Source organism: Tasmannia lanceolata, unplaced genomic scaffold (assembly GCF_043159265.1).
Source record: "Tasmannia lanceolata isolate RefF3 unplaced genomic scaffold, GAP_Taslan_0.1 ptg000012l, whole genome shotgun sequence".
Taxonomy (NCBI): domain Eukaryota; kingdom Viridiplantae; phylum Streptophyta; class Magnoliopsida; order Canellales; family Winteraceae; genus Tasmannia; species Tasmannia lanceolata.
This window is the reverse complement of record NW_027518689.1, coordinates 54,300,984-54,321,836: the sequence shown is the minus strand read 5'-3', so window position 1 is coordinate 54,321,836 and position 20,853 is coordinate 54,300,984. Positions and strand designations below refer to the sequence as shown.

The 20,853-nt window shown below is 38.4% G+C and overlaps 1 protein-coding gene across 2 annotated transcripts in view; it reads right to left on the bottom strand.

Moving 5' to 3' along the window:
- Positions 1–20,507, bottom strand: part of LOC143888460 (transcription factor TGA2.2-like) — a 58,054-nt gene extending 37,547 nt beyond the window's left edge. Inside the window, exons 1-4 of one of the 2 annotated variants that reach the window (XM_077392910.1) lie at positions 19,668–20,507; positions 15,780–15,883; positions 15,145–15,218; positions 14,826–15,029 (exon numbers count right to left, since the gene is read on the bottom strand). In XM_077392910.1, coding sequence (XP_077249025.1) covers positions 14,826–15,029; positions 15,145–15,218; positions 15,780–15,883; positions 19,668–19,765 — 480 coding nt within the window. In that variant the 5' untranslated portion in view covers positions 19,766–20,507. The remainder of the gene's footprint in view (positions 1–14,825; positions 15,030–15,144; positions 15,219–15,779; positions 15,884–19,667) is intronic. The other variant, XM_077392909.1, reaches the window with a different exon arrangement.
- Between the last annotated feature and the right edge of the window lie 346 nt (positions 20,508–20,853).

The window sequence follows — 20,853 nt, the reverse complement described above, 5'->3', positions numbered from 1 at the left end:
ATAAACCAGCCAGCGACCTTGCCTTTCCTTCTAGATCGAAAATCCCTAGCAACCAGCCTTGCAACATTTCCTCTCACCCCGCAAACAGTCTGTACACCCTGTTGTTAACCATGTCCAGTATTCCTTAAAAACCTGGAGATTTACACCCTTGCGTTCCATGCAAATGCCAGTTTCTTCACAGCCATAAATCTCCTAACTAAAGAATTTTAGAGGGCTGAGCTTTTTATGGAATAGAATTTTCCGTTTCGGAAATTTGCTCCAATTTTTTTCTTCATCTTCAACCATTGAACAAAGAAGCAAAACACAAACTCTTTGTTATTTTCATCTTCCTCCTCATCAAAGATTCGACTCGACTAGTTTACAACGACAACACCACTATCAAAGCAGCCTTTCCTGCCTCATCACCTCATCCACCACCAAGTCTTAGCCCAGGTATGCACGCCCAAAACCCCATCACACCTTAAGGTTTTCACACCAAAAACCAGCCAGCAACTTTGCCTTTCATTCTTCTAGATCGAAAACCCCTTGCAACCTTTCTTCTCACCCCGCAAACAGTCCCCACACCCTGCTGTTAACCACGTTCAATATTCCCCAAAAACCAGGCAATTTACACCCTTGTATTCCATGTAAAACCCAGTTTCTTCATAGGCCATAAATCTCCTAACATTCTTTTTTAAAATTGACAAATATATTCATACTAGCAAATTTTACAATGGGGACCAGTAGTCCCACAAGATTTACATAGTATGAATTGCCCAGGAGCATTCTCCTTGGCCCAAAAGAAAAGCCCATTACCCCTCATACTCCCCTTACATTACCCAGTAGCCTCCATTGTAACGAATACAACAAAAAATGCCATATTGTTGGGCCCACCAAGTCAAGATCGTGACCTGCCACGTCACACAGACTTCTCCACCACATTCCGAATTCAATTTTCAAAAATTCCGCTCGAAGGCCAAGGACTATTGTGCGCCCCTAACCATGCACGATAGCCGACCACCAACAACACCGTCGAATCTTCGGCGGCCTCCACCTCATACCACCACCAAAATCCAGCGGGTCATCCTCCAATCTCTTCTACCGTTCTACGTTTCCTCCACAAAAATCAACTCCGTCGGGGGAGTCTCAGCCATCACCATCGTCATCAAGCTATAGCTGATCTTACACGGCTCCAGGTCCAGCACCCCACGGCCTTTCACGGCCTCCGGCAACTTCCACGGTTTTCCTCAGCTCCAGATCTAGCTTCACAGCCACCATGGCTTCAGATCCGGCCTCCACGGCTCCCAATCCAACCTTCACGGTCCCAGATCCTGCCTCCACAGCCCCAGATCTAGCCACCAAGGAAGAGCCATGCTCCAGATCTGGCCTCCACGGTTCCCGAGCCAGCCTCCACTGACCATCGCACCCGTCCTCATGCCACCCACGATCTTGATTCTAAAGACCACAACCTCCTACGGTCAAACCCATCAACCCCATTGCTAAGTCCGTCAATCCACAGCCTCACAGCCTCCCAGATCCCCCATGGCCTCCGACTCCGATAATCCACGACCTCTACGGCCTCGCACCGCCTATAGCTGGCCTTCCATGGCTCCAGGTCCAGCACCCCACGGCCTTTTACGGCCTCCGACAACCTTCACGATTTTCCCCCGGCTCCAGATCCAGCTTCACGGCCTCCATGGCTTCAGATCTGGCCTCCACGGCTCCCAATCCAGCCTCCACAGCCCTAGATCTAGCCACCACAGAAGAGCCATGCTCCAGATATGGCCTCCACAATTCCCGATTCAGCCTCCACGGCTCATCTTTTGCCAACAATGGAAGAGATGAGAAAAAGAGGGCGAGACTCCAAAAAGCAGCAATGGAGAGAGACGAGAGGGCGAGATTCCAAATAGAGAGAGAGGACAACGAGCGAGAGAGAGGGGGATGAGAGAAAGGGAGACGAGAGGGAGAAACAGCCTCCCTCCCTAGGGTTCCACCTAGGGAGGGAGTTTTTTTTCCCTCCTTTTTTTTCGCCTGAAGCCCTCGTGACTCCCTCCAACTCATGCAGTTTTCTCCTAACATAGCTTGACGTTTCACGCCATGCACCCCCTTTTATTCCTTAACCCTGAGTCCATTAATCGTCCTCACCTACCTATTGTCTTGACTCGCAAGCCCACCTCCTCGACAAAAAGCCCCAAGCCCAGTCCTTTATGCTTGTATAACCAAGCCAATAGCCATCACCTTATCTAGAGTCCTTTCCACAATGTCTTCTAACCAATTCCCATCCAACCTGAGAAGACACCAGTGCAAACAGCCCCATTGATCTCTCTTTTCATCCCACCATATTGCCCTCTATCTTCTTGAAGTCTTTACTATTTACTTCCCTAACAAACTAATTCTCAGTCCCTTTTCCTTAACCAATTAACAACTTTCACTTGATCTTTAACCAATCTCCCAACCGTGAGCCCCACCTCCATGCTGCCTTAACCCAAAACACCCCACCTACAGCAACCCAAAACCCTCTGTAATGCTCGACCCCACCAAAGGTCCGTGAAATTGGTAAAAATATAATTTAATCTTGGTCGTAGATTCCTCGATAGAAGATCAACGGTTTAGATCTACGATTTGAGCCATTCAATCCGTTGGATCCACAATTAGACCCCTAGGATCGTCGATCGAACTCGAGTAGACATCAGATCATGTCACTCGAGCATCGATCTCCTTTGATTTTATAAGATCGGAAGAGTTAATAAATCTATGGACCATATCCAATTATCTTAAAAATAATCACTCAATTTAATCTTGAGATTTTCCATGGAATTGACTTTTCATGGAAACTATCTTTTCAAATCCACATAGGTTGGACAAATTTCCAAAGTGTGCTCAATCATGGGATTTGCCTAAATGGTAAATCTCCCATGGTTGACTTTCTTTCCCGCTTTTTGGTAATCATAGATAGCACATAAAACATTAGGAAAGATATTCAACTTTCAAAATCTAAATTAAAGGAGGGAGATATTCTTTTTAATTTTTTTTTGTCATTTTTCTTGTAGCTCAAATTTGAGACATCAAATATTGTCCATTTGACTTGATTTTGGTCTCATAAGATAGGTTTTTCGATTCCCTATCCAACGGGCCCAAGATCAAGCAATTTGGACATGATTTGATGAAGCTATGGCCCACTTACCATTATGGTATGTGTCAAATACGGGATTTGTGTTTTAGGAATCTTTTCAAGCAAGTTTAAAGTTGTTTTATGTCATTTAAATTAGAAAATAAAGTAGTAAGATTGTGTATATCTTCCAAATCTTAAAGAGTTGACTTTGCTTTTCTCATTTTAGTAAGCCATGCTAGCACATCATATTTTAGGCTCTTTTTTTTTAAACTTAAAAGGTTAAAATTCTTGGAGGAAAAACCAAAAGGGAAAGCTAGCTTAATAAATGAGAAATCACTTAAATCACGTATGGGAATTAAGTATCAAAAAGAAAGAAAGAAATCTTGGATTTGAAAGAGAAAAGGAGAAAGGGAAAAGAAAAATAGAAAGACGTTGTAAATAACTGAACTTAAGCTCTCCCCTTAGGTTGGAAAATAGAGAGAGGGATAGAAAGAAAAGAGAAAAAGAGAAAAGAAAGAGAGGATGAGTAGAGGAGGAAAAGTGGAGGTTTGGGCATGAGGCTTGACCTTTTGTGGCTTGAACTTCTTCAACATTTAACTCATCTACTAAGTACCCTTGATCTTGTATGATTTCTTTCCAACAGCACTACGCACATAGGTTTATACCCGAGAGTTTTATTGTATGGCTTCTCCAACAAGACTATGCATATAGGTTTATACACTAAAGATTTTGTGTATGCCTTTGCCAACAAGCACTATTCATATGGGTTTATACACCAAAGTTTTCATGCATGTCTTTTCAACAACACAATGTATATAGGTTCATATACCCAAGTTTTCATGTATGTCTTTTCCAACAGCACTCTGTATATAGATTTATACAACAAAAATTTCGTGCATGTCTTTTTCAACAGCACAATGATTATATAAGTCTATACACTAACGAATTCGTGCATGTTCTTTTCCAACATAACTGTCTATGTACATAAGCTTATATGCCAAGATTTTCATATATGTTTCTATTTTCATCACTACCATGTATTCAACAAGTTTTCGTGCATATTTCCATTTCCTCAATACTATGTAAATAGATGCGCAAATCGATTTTTTTGTCCATTTCAACAGTATCATACAGATAGGTATTCAAATAGATTTGTGCGTATAACCCTATTTGACCAATACTATGTAAATAGGTGTGCAAATTGATTTTTATGTATAATTTCTATTTCTTCCGTACTATATAAATACACCTTCAAAATGAGTTCTATGTATGTTTTGTATCTCATCAGTTGTGTACGCATAGATCTCTTTAAATGATTCTTGGTGTAAGATTTTTATCTCATCATGTGTATGCACATAGATCCTTTAAAATAATTTTGTATATGTTGTGTACCTCACCAGTACTATGCGTGTAGACCCTTCAACATGAATTTCGTGTATGATTTGTAACTTATCAGTTCTATGCTTATGGACTCTTTAAATAATTTTCGCATATATTTCATATCTCAACAGTTCTTTATGTGTGAGACTCCCCAAATGATTTGTGTGTTCTCACCCGAAAATGGGACAGCGGCGTCCTATGTTTGTATGAGCGACTGCATCCAAAAAACGGGACAACAGTTTAGTATGTTTGTGTGCGTGCTTTATGCCCAAACACAGGGCAGCGACTAGCATTTTCTGTGTGCGTGTTTTTCGCCCAAAAACCTGGCAGCTCGTCGCATTGTCTGTGTGTGTTGGTGCTCCAAAACTAGGCAGCAGTTAGTAGTGAATGTGTGTAGACTTTTGTTCCGAAAACAGCGCCGCAATTGGTGTCTTGTGTGCATGCCTTGTGTGCCCGGAAAAAAAAAAATAGGGCAGCAGTTGTGTTCTGTGCATGTGCATTGTTGTCCCCCAAAAAAGTGGGATTGCACTATGTAGAGAGTGTGTGAGTGTTTGAAAGACTTAAACCTAAATTAATTGACACTGTTACGCTCTATGCATGACTTCAGGACTATTTCACTCTCCCTAACAGGGACCTCTCCATTCACCCTCTTTCGTAAGTTAACGGCAGGTGACAACTAAACCTAAACTTTGTATGGTTTTCAATAAGGGAAGTAGGTGCAATAATGTAGCGTCTTTTAATGGTAACATGTCACATGCCTAGACCTGATAAAATGTTACACCACATTCACTTGTTATTCTTGTAGCATATGATAATTGGAAACTTATTAGTTCTCTTATCGAAATGTAATGCTATACGTGTTGTACGATAACGGATTTTACTGATAAAAAAATAAAGGAAATTATTGCTATGTCATCAATCCTCGAAAAGGTAAGAAATATTGCATGACCAAGGTTAATGCGATGGGTGATGGGAGGCTATTGAGCTAATCCCTGGAAAGTTAGACGACAAGGGTGGTGAGCGCAACCCCTTGTCGATGTGGAATCCTCTAAGACCAAGAGGAGTCCATGAGGCGGCGGTAGGGTCTGCCGTAACAAGCCCTCGCAGCCACTGTCTTTGGATGGGGAAGTAGGCAGTCCGTGCAGGCAAAGGTAACAGGCTATGGGAGCTGGAGTACCTTGGGTAGCCGTCCAATATTTCATGCATATTTCACACAGTTTAACTACTTTTGATCTCTATACTTGTTTGGGTAGATGGATGACTCTGCTAGATCATTGTATCTAATGTTGCTATATATATCTCAGGTTTCGCGATAGTGGATGACGAAATTAATGTAGATGGGGAGAACTAAATGCGCAAGGAAAAGGAAAAGTGTTATGAGTGGAATGACGGCCATGTCATTCTTCTAGATTATTTCATTATGATGATGTCTTTGAATCAAGGGGTTGATGTTGGAGTTTGGATTTTAAGAAAGAAAAATGGATTTGTTTTTCTTAATTCTCTGGTTATATCTAATTCCACAAAATATATTTAGTATTTATTTATTGTGAGTTAGCTTGTTTCCTTTTGTGGTAGCGATTCGGATTTTGGGATTGCAATAAAAAAACAAATTGCCCTAAAAACATCCGGGTCGTTACACCCTCTTTCTAATAGCCCAAACAACTTTCTTGACCTTGATCAACCATCCCTTGCACTCATCCGACCACACCACCTTTATTCTTAGCCTTCACAACCACCCATCACCCGATAACCTTTAAAATCCAAGAATTCCCCTGTAGCCACTCTTCCTTTCTTGTTTCACAGTCGTTTACCCACAAGCCTAGTTTATTTCTTGAAAACTATCACCAAGTTTAACATCCACCCTTCTTGATGTCCCTTCTACCTCCGTAACCAATTCTTGATCTTTACGCAAACCTAATTCTTGCTTTCATTGACGGTCTTAACTACCCAAATTTTAAGCCTTCCTTGATTCCCCCCTTTAACCAATTCGTTAACAAACCTAAGTCCTTCAAGAATGTCCATCTCCTTAGCTCATATTCCCCTTAACATACCCTGCATAACCATCTTACCCTTAATAAATATTTCCATTAGTTTCAAGCCCTTCTAGACCCTCTTAGGTCCTTTTCCAAGGACTTTTCAACACTTTCCACTACCCCTTTCATTTCCTTAATAAGACCTTCCTTGAAGAAAGTCCATCTCATTAGCCCGACCTCCGTCATATTCCCCTTAACATACCCTACATAACCATCTTACCCTTAATAAATATTTCCATTAGTTTCAAGCCCTTCTAGCCCCTCTTAGTTCCTTTTCCAAGGACTTTTCAACACTTTCTACTACCCCTTTCATTCCCTTTCCCTTAGTTACCTAAACTAAGAGCATCACTTTAACCTTACCGCTTCCGCTATCGCATAAGTTTGTTCGGCAACTTATATTCCCTTATGTTGGTGCATTTCAGCACTAAGCTCAAAGCTCCTTGACACCATCTCCAGGGTTTCCTAAGTCTAAAAGGTGGATGTTTTATAAAGTTTCTAAAATAAGAAACTTTCTATTTTTTCAATCTCCATCCTTTATCAACTAAATCTAAGATTCAATACCCCAAATCCCACGAAACCTTTCTTCTCCCCCATGAAATTTCAAAACCTAAAATCGCTCTAATTCTCAACTAGGACACTTCCAACACTCACTTCCAACCCAATGCACCCCTTTCTCTGTCTCACACTCTTTATTTTGAACCCATTTTTTCATCCTTCATCAAATTTTTCTCACTGCCTATATTTCGACCATTGTTTCTTCCTTCCCTTTCCATTCACCTGAAACTCTTCCGTCATGAATCCCTTTCCCTCCCTTTCTTCCCCATCTACATCTTCCATCAAATTTTTCTCACTGCCTATATTTCGACCCTTTTTTCTTCCTTCCCTTTCCATTCACCTGAAACTCTTCCGTCATGAATCCCTTTCCCTCCCTTTCTTCCCCATCTACATCTTCCCTTCCACGCATGTTCTCAAAACTTGTCACTATCGAACTTCCTCATAACCTCCTTTGGAATGGGAAATTACTCTGCTAAGCATGCCCTAAGATGTATTGATCGATTTGAGGGTCATTTTATCACTCCTCACTCATAAGGATTTCCTTTTTGTCTTTTTAGAAGCATCTTAAAGGAATCTTGTGGTTCTCTTTTCGATAAGTGGAGTAAATTTTTGTTAGGGTTTATGTCGAAATGTCTTTGATTTTTTATCTGAAAAGTTGCATATTTCGTATATTTTGACTGAAACATTAATGAAATCCCAAAATTAAATCATGGTCAAGAGTGCAATCTAGAGTCTAGACTACAATTCCCAGTATACTAAGCACCAGCTACTAATCGCGTGGATCATGTAGCTCCTGGCCAATCTGCATATGAATATTCATCCTTGCACCGCAGTTTTCTTGACCTGTGCGCCCCATAGAATCAGCCATGATCTACTGTGCATCTAATCGCTACATGTAAGTGCTCCTCTTTAGGATCATGGATAAATTAACACACTAAGTTCACTACATAATTGATTCGAGATCTAGTAAAAGGCATTGAAGGGGCCCTAGGCTCCGTAAGGTAATGCGATAAGTAAGAGGGTCTCTAATCTTCTCACCATCTATTTCCATTGAACTTCTAATTGTAGACGGAAGGATTGTTGATTTACTTGCAATTCATCATGTGAAATCTGCTAAAGGGGGGAGTCAAATACATTTCTGTGATAGTATTAAGCCTACCTTAATTCTTTTAACCCTAAACTCCTAGGAAGTAGTGCAATTAACCAAGATCTTCCATGTCAAAGCATAAAATATTTTTTAGCATTTAAATTCCAAGATCATTCTCAATGATGATTATATCATTCACATATACCAGTACTAACACCATACATGTTTGTGTGTGCATATGTTTGGTACATAGAGAATTAACTTTTTAACTTCTCTTGTACACTATTGTTTTACGAACACAGTGCTTATTGTAAGGCCACAACTCCTGACGTCTCCTCGATCTGGAGTGAGCTATGACACCCACAACACAGACATCGCCCCCTTAATCTCATCGACAATCCTCTGAGAATCACAAACGTGAGACTCATCAAACGAGACATGTCATGAGATCATAATATCGCAAAACAGAGAGAATAACATGTTAGAGTAGGTGCCCTAAAACCCAGTATATTTTGCATGTTAATCAATAATGCTCCGTTTGGTTGCCGGGTTTTTTTTTACTCTTGGGACTTTTTTTTACCCTGGGAACTTTTTAATCCCAACAGTGAAGTCAACTAGGTTTTTTTTTCCTACAATTTCAAAACTTCCCGCCAAAATTTAGGGGTGTCATTACCAAATATGGGAAGGGAGGAGAGAGAGGGAAGAGAGAGGACATTATTCCCTAGAAAAGAAAAAGAGGGGACAAAGAGCCCATGTCACCACATAAGCAATCATTACAAGAGTGGGATTAAAAAAATTCTAGTGCTAAAAGGCAACCAAACATGGAATGGGTTCAAAATTTTACTAGATTATTCCTAGGACAAAAATTTAACTGGCAACCAAACGGACCATAAAAGTTTCTTTTCATGACAATTAATGGGTAACTAAAAGTTAAATATGTGTGACATGCTACTTGTTATTGACACGAATTTGTCCTTAGGTAGCAAAGTAGGAAACCCATGCTCATGGATTCACAGATCCTAGAGAGCAAGGAGATATGGGATTCCGGTTCTTTGCAGACCTTAATAGTTCCTAGTTGGGGTTGAGGTTGGAAACCTCCTCCTGTGTACAACTAGCATCTATCTTGTCGACATGCACGTGATGTGAAGTGACTTATCTCAATCACTTGGGTAGTGGACCCTAAGCAAGATAGAATGGGTATGACAATGAGATTGCGTACTGAACAGGATAATATTAGAATAGCTTGGGGACAGGAGATAGTTGAGCTATTCTACCAGACAGGACCCTTTACATGTCCTTTGACCTGAGGGGTCATATTGGTCTGTTGGCGAGTCTCTCATTCTTGGTCTATCTAACCGTGATTCTCTTGGAGTCACTAGAGGGTAGTACTGGAGTGTTGGACAAACCTTCGAGGTCAATAGTGATACCAGACATGGTATTCTCCACCTGTTTCATAGGATAACATCTACGGTTTTGGTCAGAGCAGTAGGCCTAGAAAAATACCTGGCCGGGTGGATTTGATAAAATGTTTATCAAAAGGATTTCACAAAATAAGTTTTGAAATGTTTTCAGCAAATGCATTTGCGGGCCAACACTGCTTGACTGAAAGGTATACAGTGAGTGAGCCCAGGGCGTAGTTGATGTCCACCCCCTGTAGGACTCAACTCAGTAGATGTGGACTTGGAGAAAGGACTCGCACATTTGATGTGATTAGGGGTATGATGATTTGACGGTTATCTTCAAGGTTACGTCTCGATGGAGGCCACTGACTCAATGCGATTGTAGCATTGGCTACGGAGCAATAATCGCAGTGGGGCCCACTTGTGGGTTCTGCAGGATCCACCGTTGAATCCCTGCTACGATCCCACTCACTACTCAATTGACCTATTATTATCTATTAAATAGAGGTCTCGCATTTATTTGGTTGCTTACACGAACTAGTTTTGTGGCATTGAATGCATTGAAAGGATATATACAATGTATATAGTGTATATGCACTATGGGATACATTGGGAATACCAAAATGGTTAAGTATAAACCATGCTCCGTTTGGTTGCCAGGTTTTTTTCTTTTCCTGGGATTTATGTGGGTAAAGGTAGGAGACAAAAGAGGGGACAAGCATTAATTAGAGAAAGATATTATGATGAGTGGAGAGAGAGGGTAGAGAGAGAAAGAGAGACCACCATTTTCAAGACAAGATTTTGCTGATGTCAGCAAGAAAAAGCTGATGTGACCACTAAATATTCTCCCACATAAATCCTAGCAAAAAAAAACCCAACAACCAAACGGAGCATAAGGGTATTTTGGGAATTATAGAAAAATATGGATGGAGCTTTTTATCCCATTGGATGGGAGGAAATATGTTTATTTAATTAAAAGAATTAAATAAATAATTGTAAGTTTAGCTTATAGACTAGTTTTAATAAAACAGTCATAACTTACTCATCTCTGGTCAAAAATTAACGTTAAGTACTCGTTTCAAAGGATTTTGAAAGATCTACAACTTTGTAGTTTATGATTTTTTCTAATTCAGCCATTTACTTGACTAAAAATAAGGTCGAAATTTGACCTATAGGCTTATAGCGGGAATGTTGAAACAGGAAACAATGTGTGAGATATTTTTGGGATTGTTTTTATCCAATAAAGCAACCACGTTTTTTACTTGGAAAAAACTCAATTTAGAAATTTCTAAAAATCCAAGAATTTCTAAAAATACTCCCACAGTGTTTCGTTTCTATTTTGAAAAAGCCAACTAGCCTGTTTCCAAATTGGAGCTTCTAATTGTGACTAGTTTCCATGTGTTGTGAGATTTCTCTAGAAGCTTTGGGTTGTGTATATGGATATTGAGAACTCTATAAATACAAGACAAAGGAATAGAGTTTGAGAAAGCTCTTTAATAATTCCATGTGTTGGAAATTGGTAGAGACATCCCAAAGTCTTTCTCTTCTTCTTCTTCTTCAATTCTATCAGCTAGTTTTGTCTTTTCTAAGTCAAAGACAAACATCCAACAAAGCTCCATTGATCTAAATACATATTCCCACATTATAATCTGATTTAGATCAGGTTATAAACTAAACAAAGAGTTGTTTACAAGATCCTTTGTGCAAAGAAAGGAATCCATCGATTAAACTTATGGTTTCGCATCGATTAGATCGTTGGCGGATTTTCGAGGAGTAGATCACGCAGACGTTTTTCTTCTCATCAGCAAAATAAGGTATTTATATTTACGTTTATTAAATCACATTAAAATCAATTAGTCCCTAGGAATGCTCGATTAGAGCAAAAAATTTGTTCTAGACAGTCTATTCTTCCGCAACGTGTAGTGATTTTGCTCGGGGTTTTACAACCAATCTAACATAACAATGATATCCTTAGGCTATGTTTGGTTGCGCGGTGGTGGCTCGAGGAGTAGTGAAGTAGTGGAATACGAAGTCCAAGGGAGGAGACAAGCATTTTGATTTGCCTGGAATTACCACGGAGAATTGTGTAAGTAGTGTTTGGTTGCGCGGCATATACTCCAAGAGCAAGAGAGTAGGGGTGTCATTACCAATATAAGGACAGAAAAAGGCGAGAGAGAGAGAGAGATGGAAGAGAGAGAGCATCATTCCCTAGAAAATTCAACCAAAATTCTTTACTTTTGGAAGAATTTGGTTTAAAAGTCATGAGGGGACCAGGAATCAATGTCACCAGACAAGCAATTATTACATGAGAAACATCCAAGGAAGTTAAAGGGAATCCAATGCTATTTTGGCAACCAAACGTGGAATAGCATGCCAAATCCAAGCCAAATTCCGATGGCTGCTGAGCTTTTAGGCAACCAAACGAAGCTAGTGTTTACAAATAGTGGCAATGACACTATTATATAGAACCCCATGATCCAAGTAGAGAATAATCAGATACAACACCAGTAAAAAGCTGAAATGAAGACACCTAAGCGTGCACAAAGGCAACATTTACATTGCAGAAGTGCTCCATAATGAAAGAGCATCAACAAACCAGCTTCTCTAATGTAGCAATGTTTTTTCTCTTAAACTCCATTTTGAGATGGAGATTGAGGGAACGAAAATTTATGTTGTGTAGCACGAGAGAAACATTTATCCCAAAACAGTGTTTAAAAACGGAGATGAGGATCAAAATGTAGCCAAAAAAATCCTTGTTGACTCGGCACGGACGCGGCCAAGAACGCGGTTGATGCGGCTAAGTACTCAGTTGGCGTGGTCCTAACTCGGGAGAGTCAAAGGTGTTTTTATTGACTCTACAGGGTTTGATGTGGAAGGCCGAGGCAAAACGTAGAATGCAACCAAGGGAAAAGGGAGTCGACTCATGAGCCTTCACGAGGACATGGGGTAGTTTAAAAACTATGGCCAAAAGGCATGTCTAGTGTACTCTCCACCAATATCACATCACATGGTAAATATTTGATAATGCATAATGCTAAATTAACAAGCATGTTGAAGCAAGAAAGAGAAGACATTCGATTTAGAGCGGTGATACATTCACCCCATTCTATTACAATATTCACGCCATATTTTTCAAAATGGACTGTACAACCCAAACCATAAGATGATCCAAACAGCCCATTTGATGGGCCACAATGTAAATAAGGTTTTTCCCCAAAAATCGTTTCCATAGGATGATCCTAGCCATCCGATCTGTAGAGGTTGTACAGTCCATTTTGAAAATTAGGGGGTTAATATTGTAATAGAAGGGGGTGAATTTATCACCGCCCTTGATTAATATTGTAATAGAAGGGGGTTAATATAGGCATAACGAGAAAATAAATCCACAAAGATTACATGAAAACAAGAGCCAGAAATGAGAAACAACTAGGGTATGGCCCCAAATATCAAAGAGTAAGTTAAAAAAGGAAATAAGGATTTAATTTTATTATTCAATTGAAATGAAATTGGTAAGTGCTTCCGACGTTGATAGTCATAGCAGTTTGAACTATGATGCATTATTACTTTTTTTCAATGGTACCATGAAGCATTATTACATGACGATAAAATAAATGACACGGAGACTAAATTGTGCAAAACACTGGCATTAGCGTGGGACAAGGGGTAATGCCATGCAGACAAAGGAGAAACAAATGTTGAAAGGGCATAGACATTGAATGCACAATATGAAGGGGAAATCAAAGGAGTTTAATAAGATATATATAGGCTGCCTTGAACTATGAATCCAGTGATGAGCTTCCTTGTATGCAGATCCTTCACAAGAATAAAATTTCGAGTACAAAAAAATAATAATAACAACCAAATTGAGAAATAAACTAAGAGAAAAACAATAGTTCCCGCTGAATACTAATCAAAAGTAAAAGGAATAATGCAAAACTTATTGGGTTATGGTAACTGAAGATTCATCGCATTACAATATGTGGACGATAATAGGGCCATGAGTCATTGGTGATGACGATGTGACAAGCAGCACTTGTATCACTCATTCACGAAGCTTTGGCGAGGTAGAAATGGAGTGATCACCCATATGATGTGCGAGAATCAGAGGAGAAACTGCTTGGTACAGCGAGCTACACTGATGGACCATGATGGCCACAGATCTGGTAGTTGGTGGCACTTCGAGCGTCGAGGCTGACGCAATAAGAAATAATTGATCATGGGCCAAGAGTAAGTGTTTTGCAAAGTCGTAAAGTTGGGATGTGCTACCATGGGAAGCAAGGTAGAGGACCTCAAATGTGTCTCGAGAGGAGGCTTGTGAAGTGGGACGTTTGGTAGAGGTCTTAGAAGTAAACATGTGGCATCATGTCGAAACAGCAGTAGAAGCTAAAAAAATGAGAGTAGATGATGTAGAGCAGGCAACGAAGGTCGAGTTCGGTTCCGGGTTGGTATGGGGCTTTGCTCTGATTGGATTGACTAGCTCTGTTCAGTGACTATTGAAAGAGTAAAGGAAAAAAAGTATAATTGGTAGGAGACAAAAGGGAAAGATTGAGACGGAATTGAAGAAAGCTAAGAAAACAATTGAGAAAGAGAAAAAGGTGTCCAGCAGAGAATATTAAAGTAGAAAAGAAATAGTAAAGATGAAAATCCATGTTTTGGAAAAATGTGAGATTGTTTGTACTTTCTAGGATTTCTGTTTTGAATTGTTTGAACCTTCTTGGATTTCTAAAACAGCTTCTATAGGACGATATTAGAAATGTTTTGAAGTTAGGAACTGAGTAAGAAAGGTTGAGGATTTTTGTTTAGAGGAAGGAAAGTGTTATAACTTATAAGTCAATTTAAGTTTGAAACTTGTGATTGCTATTTTATTTCTACTGCATAATATATAAATGTCATGTTTTCACTATTTCACCCAAGGGAAACACAATCTTTCCGATGACTCTACTTTCTTTTGAAGTTCACAAGAATCATTGTCTAAATCGTAATTGTACAAGTTTTAGGAATGTTAACATTTACAAGAAATTGCTTATATGGCAGTTAGTATATGTATAAAGCATAAAAGAGGGACGAGGAGTCACATTTAACAATTTCCGAAAAACAAGAACTGACAAATATGATACACCCGTATGATTCAAATAACAATAGTGGATTAACTGCTAATAAGGTTCAGTTTTAAAAATAAAAAAAAACAATGCCACAGACATGAGCACAAGAAGAAGAAAAATGCCTTCTTCAAAAAAGTTCAGCACCAAACATATCAAAGGGAAAAATAGATGTATCACCCTTTGATTTTTATCGTCTGTGTCCACATCCGTTGACGTATCTGTTCTAGGACTGGTTTCCGCCATCGTAGACTCTCCCCAGTTCTCAAACTGTACACTAGCTAGGGAAACAAGATTAGGCTGTTGACCCTTTTGTGGAGTTAATCTTTGTGGCCCAACTATCTTCGCGGAATGAGCTATGTCAGGGGAAGCGAGTGACTGTTTCTTGAGAAAAGACCATTGAGAATAAACAAGCTTCTTAAGTAGCAAGAAGGGCACTCATTGTAACTTACCAATCTCAAGACTGTACAGTTACGTTTAGGAAAAGACCAGAACATACCTTCTTAAAATTGCTGAATTGGAGAGGATCAGAAGTAACAACCTGGCCACTTGACTTTGAGTTGAACACAGGATCTTCAGTGCACGACACAGAGAAAGATGAAATCACAATCTACTCCAGCATGTCTATATCAAAAACCAAGGTTTTAAATTTCAAATTCGGTTTCGGCCTTGGCCGAAACCGAAATTGCAGCTGAAAGACTTACATTATTATGCCGAAATTGCTGAAATTTCTGAAATTTCGGAAAAACAGTTAATTTTTGAAAAAACAAAAATCATTTTGCCGAATGAATATCACACAATAATTTTATTCAAAACCAGTCAACTGAATATGACAAGCTAAAATCATCCAGATGGTGTCATAGCACCAGAATGAATATCACACAATAATTTTATTCAAAAGCACCAACTAAGAGGAACTTGAAAATATAATTTCACTGGAGAAAGATATAGGATTAAATGTCCTGGCTTAATTGGGCACAAGCACAATATAGTTAATACAACTAAAACTGGTTAGACATCGATAAAGGCATAAAATATTATTGACAAAACTGGGAGAAGATGAAGTTTACAATATTACAAGTCAGTTATATTCAAGTTGACCTCTCATGAAGCAACAAGGCATCAAATACATACTTCTACTAAAGTCAACAGTATCCTCTAGGCGAAATCCAATAGATTGTTCAAGCGACCCAAAGTCAGAAACACGAGAAGCATGGATGTGGTTGCCCTCGGCGCTACTGAAAAAATCAAGTGGAAGTATTGGAAAGCTTGCAAACAATAAAAAGTACGAAAATTCAAACCCAGAAACCAAATAAAATTTTAATCAGCCACCAAAACTCAGAGACAGACCTGCAGTAGAGAAGTTAGGAAATAATCATTGAGATCATCACAAATCATGTTCAGAAGAAAGGTCATAAAAAATATGAACTGCTATTCTGCACAGAACAGTAAAAGATCTCTCCCTAAAATGCGGGATCTGAGAACTATCCAAAAAAAAATCAGGATTTTAAATTTGCTCTTACTCTGAATTTCTAACACGGAAAATGCTGTTTCCTAATAGGTCGTTTGTGATTTCATCTGATATAGATTGTAGCTGAAATAAATTCACAGTGAAGTCGATTTACATTGTTTGGAAGACATCCAAAGTTTTCCACAGAAATCAATTGACACTGTTTGGATGGCATCCAGAGTTTTATGAGAAAATCCAATTTTAATAAAAAATTGTGATGCCTAGAAACAAAGAAGCTAACTTTCTAAGCAATAGCTAGAAAACTGTACTGAGATCTTTCATTACCAGAAGACATCCAAAGTTTTCCACTGAAATCAATTTACACTGTTTGGATGGCATGCAATTTTAATAGAAATTGTGTGATGCCTAGAAACAAAGAAGCTAACATTTCTAAGCAATAGCAAGGAAACTGTACTGAGATCTCTCATTACCATTACTATCATATTGTATATGTACTCCAGTTTTGGGACTTCTCTATGCAACACCCATAAACTAGATTTTTCTGCTGATGTTCTAACCCATTGTTGCGATTTGAGAAAGCAACAATGTCAATCTGTGCAAACTTCAACATAAATTCTATTGGCTGTTCCTCTATTTATTTTGTTGTTGTAAACTTGTGCTCGCTGTTTCTGTATTTTACCTTGAATTATCATAGTCTAACAAGCATGTATTTTTTCTTGGCCTTTCATTTTGGTTTTTATGTCAGCAACTTCTATTTCAATCTCACCGTTTTTATAGTGTGCTGTTGTTTATCCAATTCATGTTTCTCAAGATAAGTAGAGTTTAATATCCAATTCCGTTTTATCAAGAATAGAGTTTAAAGAAAACTGAAAAAGTGTATTTAAGGCATTAAGTGGAGAACGAACTGGTTAACAACTAAACAGGAAAGTAAGGTGTTCAACCCAACCCGTTCACTTGTGTAGATTTCAGATAAAATGATTATGTCAAAATGGGAGTAAGAATGAAGTGTGGAGAGATCACATCTTACAAATTCACAATAGGATTTCAATGCATCTTTTAAATAAATTTGACTTTTTTAAAAATTTAATGGTAAGGATGTATGCAGACTGGAAGTTATGTTTGTGTCAACCCTGTGGCCATTAACGTTAGGGAATGGTGCCAAATCTCATGACCCATTGCCCTTGTCTCACCTACAATACACAAACTCTCTCTCCAATTCTATCGTGGGAAGAAAAAAAGATATAACGAATGGATTGTGCACCTATCTAAATTCATATTCTTACATCACCTCCATGCCTAGGTACATAATTTGCCTCTTAACTAACGAAGCCCTCTGAACTCCTTGACGCAGGACCAAAGGGAGCCATTACCTATCTCCTCTTGAAAAACTTGCTAATCCACTCCCAACCTATCTGTGGCATTTGATGAGATACTGGTGCTAAAGGTGAATCATCACACCTCACCTTATCCTATGATGTAAATCACTCACCATTACTGACAGACTGAACTGCTTGAGATATTGGTGGTTGAGGCTTTTGTATACCTTTAAGCAGTACTTTTCCACCATTCTGTATCGCCTTAACCAGCAGTAGTCAAAATACTCTTGGGTAGGGAAGTGGGGAGTAAATCTATGGTAATTTTTCATTAAAAAAAGAAAAAAATTATAGCATACAGAACTTCAAGAATTTTAAAGTTCTCTGAATTGGCGGCTCAAGAAAAGGTCTGATTTGTCAAACTCTGAAACAGGTTCTCATGGAGGAAAGAAAAGCATGGAAGGCACAAATTTCAAAAGCTGTCAACTTCATTTTCATGAAATCAAACTACAAATTTCTATGAACAGAAGACTACAAAATATCTGGAAAAAAAAAAAAACAACCATGAATCCAAGGATCTCAAAAGCTCCAAATCTATTGAAATAGATTTCAGACAAGGATGTTCCAACCCAAAAATGAGTGGAGATTTTGGCCCTGTCAGAACACCTTAATACTACTGGTCTCTGCCACTAACTCCTATTACGACTGGTTTCTGCAAATCAAAATTGCAAAAAAAAAAAAAAAGAGAAAAAAGGAAAAACAATAGAGAAATGAAGATTGGATTGTTGTCCATGAAGAAACTCTCAACAGAGCGAGAAAAGGAAAGTCCTTGGTTGGTATCGACAACTGCAAGGAGCGAGAAGCAGAGGTTGCTAGGTGGGCAAGAGATCCAGGGGTGGTTAGGGATTTTCATAGGAGAGCGATCTGAGCAACTAAGCGATTTAACAAGAAAAAAAAATTCTGAGGGGGGAGAGGGAAGAAATGATAATGGCTGAAAGAGTTTTATTGGGATACCGTTCTCCATATATATTCTCTCTCTCTCTCTCTCTCTCTCTCTCTCTCTCTCTCTCTCTCTATGTGTGTGTGTGTATATATATATATATATATAGAGAGAGAGAGAGAGAACCTCTTTAATTGACTTTTAAGTAAGCCTCTTGTCAACAGGGGTGGGATTCAACGCATCCAAACTGTGCAAAACAGATTTCCATGGAAATTTATTTGCCCTGTAAGATTTTTACTTTCATCCAAACGAACTCTAAATGTATATTGGATAAAATATAACTAGTTGGTTAGAAAGTAAAACCCTATCAATTTATAATGTATTAGATACAGAGAATCGTGAAGAGGTGAGAAATTTACAGACAAAAGTTATCTTAATTCACTAAAGGGAGATAGACAACTGGAAGGTGAAAAATTTACAGACAAACACTGTCTTTCTTCTCTAGAGAGACAGAAAACTGGCATTTGAAAGAAGTGTTCGTTTTACTCAGCAATCATTTTTGTTTTATATTTTTTTCTTTTTTAATGATATCTTTTTTTATAGTACTGTTCTTATTTCAAACTATGCTCATGGCACTAACTATGCAAAGAATTGTTAACTCAGAATTCTTTATTGTACGTAAATTCGTTGATTTCTCCAAAAACATCATATTAAATTTTAAATCACCCAAATCAAAGCATTGTGTCAGTTCAAGACACTGATGGACTTGCTTGAGTCACATTTCTGGCTGATGATATAAAAAACAGAAATTGTGTGACATGGTGAACAAAACATGACACTGTTAATCACTGATTAAAAGAAGTAATTTGGGGTTTCGACTTTAAAGATGATATTCTATAAGTGATAAATTTTTATCTTATGTTGATACAAGGAAAGCACAACTCTAATTTCTTCATGAATATATCAAGCCAATACATGGAATGGCAAGAAATCCAATGGTTCAACAAGCTAATAACATCACATTAACATAACCAAAATCTCTTCCAATTGAGAGCAACAAATAGAGAAAATAATTCCAAGTTGAATTAAGTGGGTTAAAATTCCTAGACTATTGAAACAAACAACAGAATGAAATCCTCCAAAACTTCTCAATAGAAAACAAAATTATAAAAGAAATCACAAAACAAGCAACCCGAAAAAAGGAAAATTAAAAAACATAAAATTGCTGAATGAATAATTCACAAGTACAAAAAACAAACACTAATTGAAACATAATGAAATAAATAAGTAGTCATTACAGTGAATAAGGTGCTGATGATGGAGGAACGAAACTCGGCATGACGGCCTCTGCTTCTTTAACATCTTCTGCTCCAACCCTGCCTCTTTTACTCCCCATCCATCATCACCACCACCACCACTTTTATCATCAAACAGGCAAAAAATCAAACCCCTAAACCCAAAACCCTAATCCTAAAAACCTAAAGCTTCCACAACCAAAAAGGCTGAGAAACCAAAACACTCAAACCCGAAAAAAATACCTAATCCAAACCTGCAACTCTCCCAGCTTTAGATCACAAGAACAAGACCCTAATCCAAGAAAAAACCAATCTTGATCATATCATCATCACAAGCATAATAACAAATGGCACAGGACCCAAAACCCACACACAAAAACCCTAAAACCAAAGAAACCCTACAACCAGAAAAAAAACATCACCTCATCATCATCACCACTAACCGTACAATTAATGGAAAAAGTACCAAGATCCTGAAAAACCCTAAAACCAAAGAAACCCTAATCATCACTGAAAACCAAAAGTCTCGACCAATAGAAATTCAAGAACTTGCCGGATAGCCGAAATCCAGGTACCTAGAACCCTGATTTCCCGGAGCTTTTTTTACTAGAGAGCAAAATCGCTACCTTTGACTTGTTTTCAAGCGATTTTTCCCGAAATTTCAACGAAGGCCCCTTGGATTTCAATATTTTAATGGAATAAATAGTATCCTACGATTAGATCATCCCAATCTCAAAATGTCGTTTTCTATTGAAATCTCTACCTTTCGAAATGAACGGATAATTTCTACAGATTGAGTTGCTTTTGTGCAGACCGTGTCAGATACTGAAAGAGATTCATCTCTCTCACGAGTGAGAGAAAAGGTGAGTAAAAGAGGAGTCTCTACTCTCTAGGCAAACACCCCTAACTCTTATCAAAATTATAGACATGCCACTAGATTCCGAGTAACCGCATGCCCTTATTTTGTTAAGGACACTACTCACTTTGTTTGACAATTTTGATTAGAAGTTGGCCGCCTCTAGAATACTGTGACAGACTGACAGCTGTTAAAAGCATATAAAAGGTCAAAAAACAAAGTGGGTAGTGCCATTATCAATATATGTTAGTAGTAATATCATCATTCCCATTATAGACAATTTTTATAGGTAAATAATATCAGATTTTGATTTTTCCCTAACCTATCTTGTCA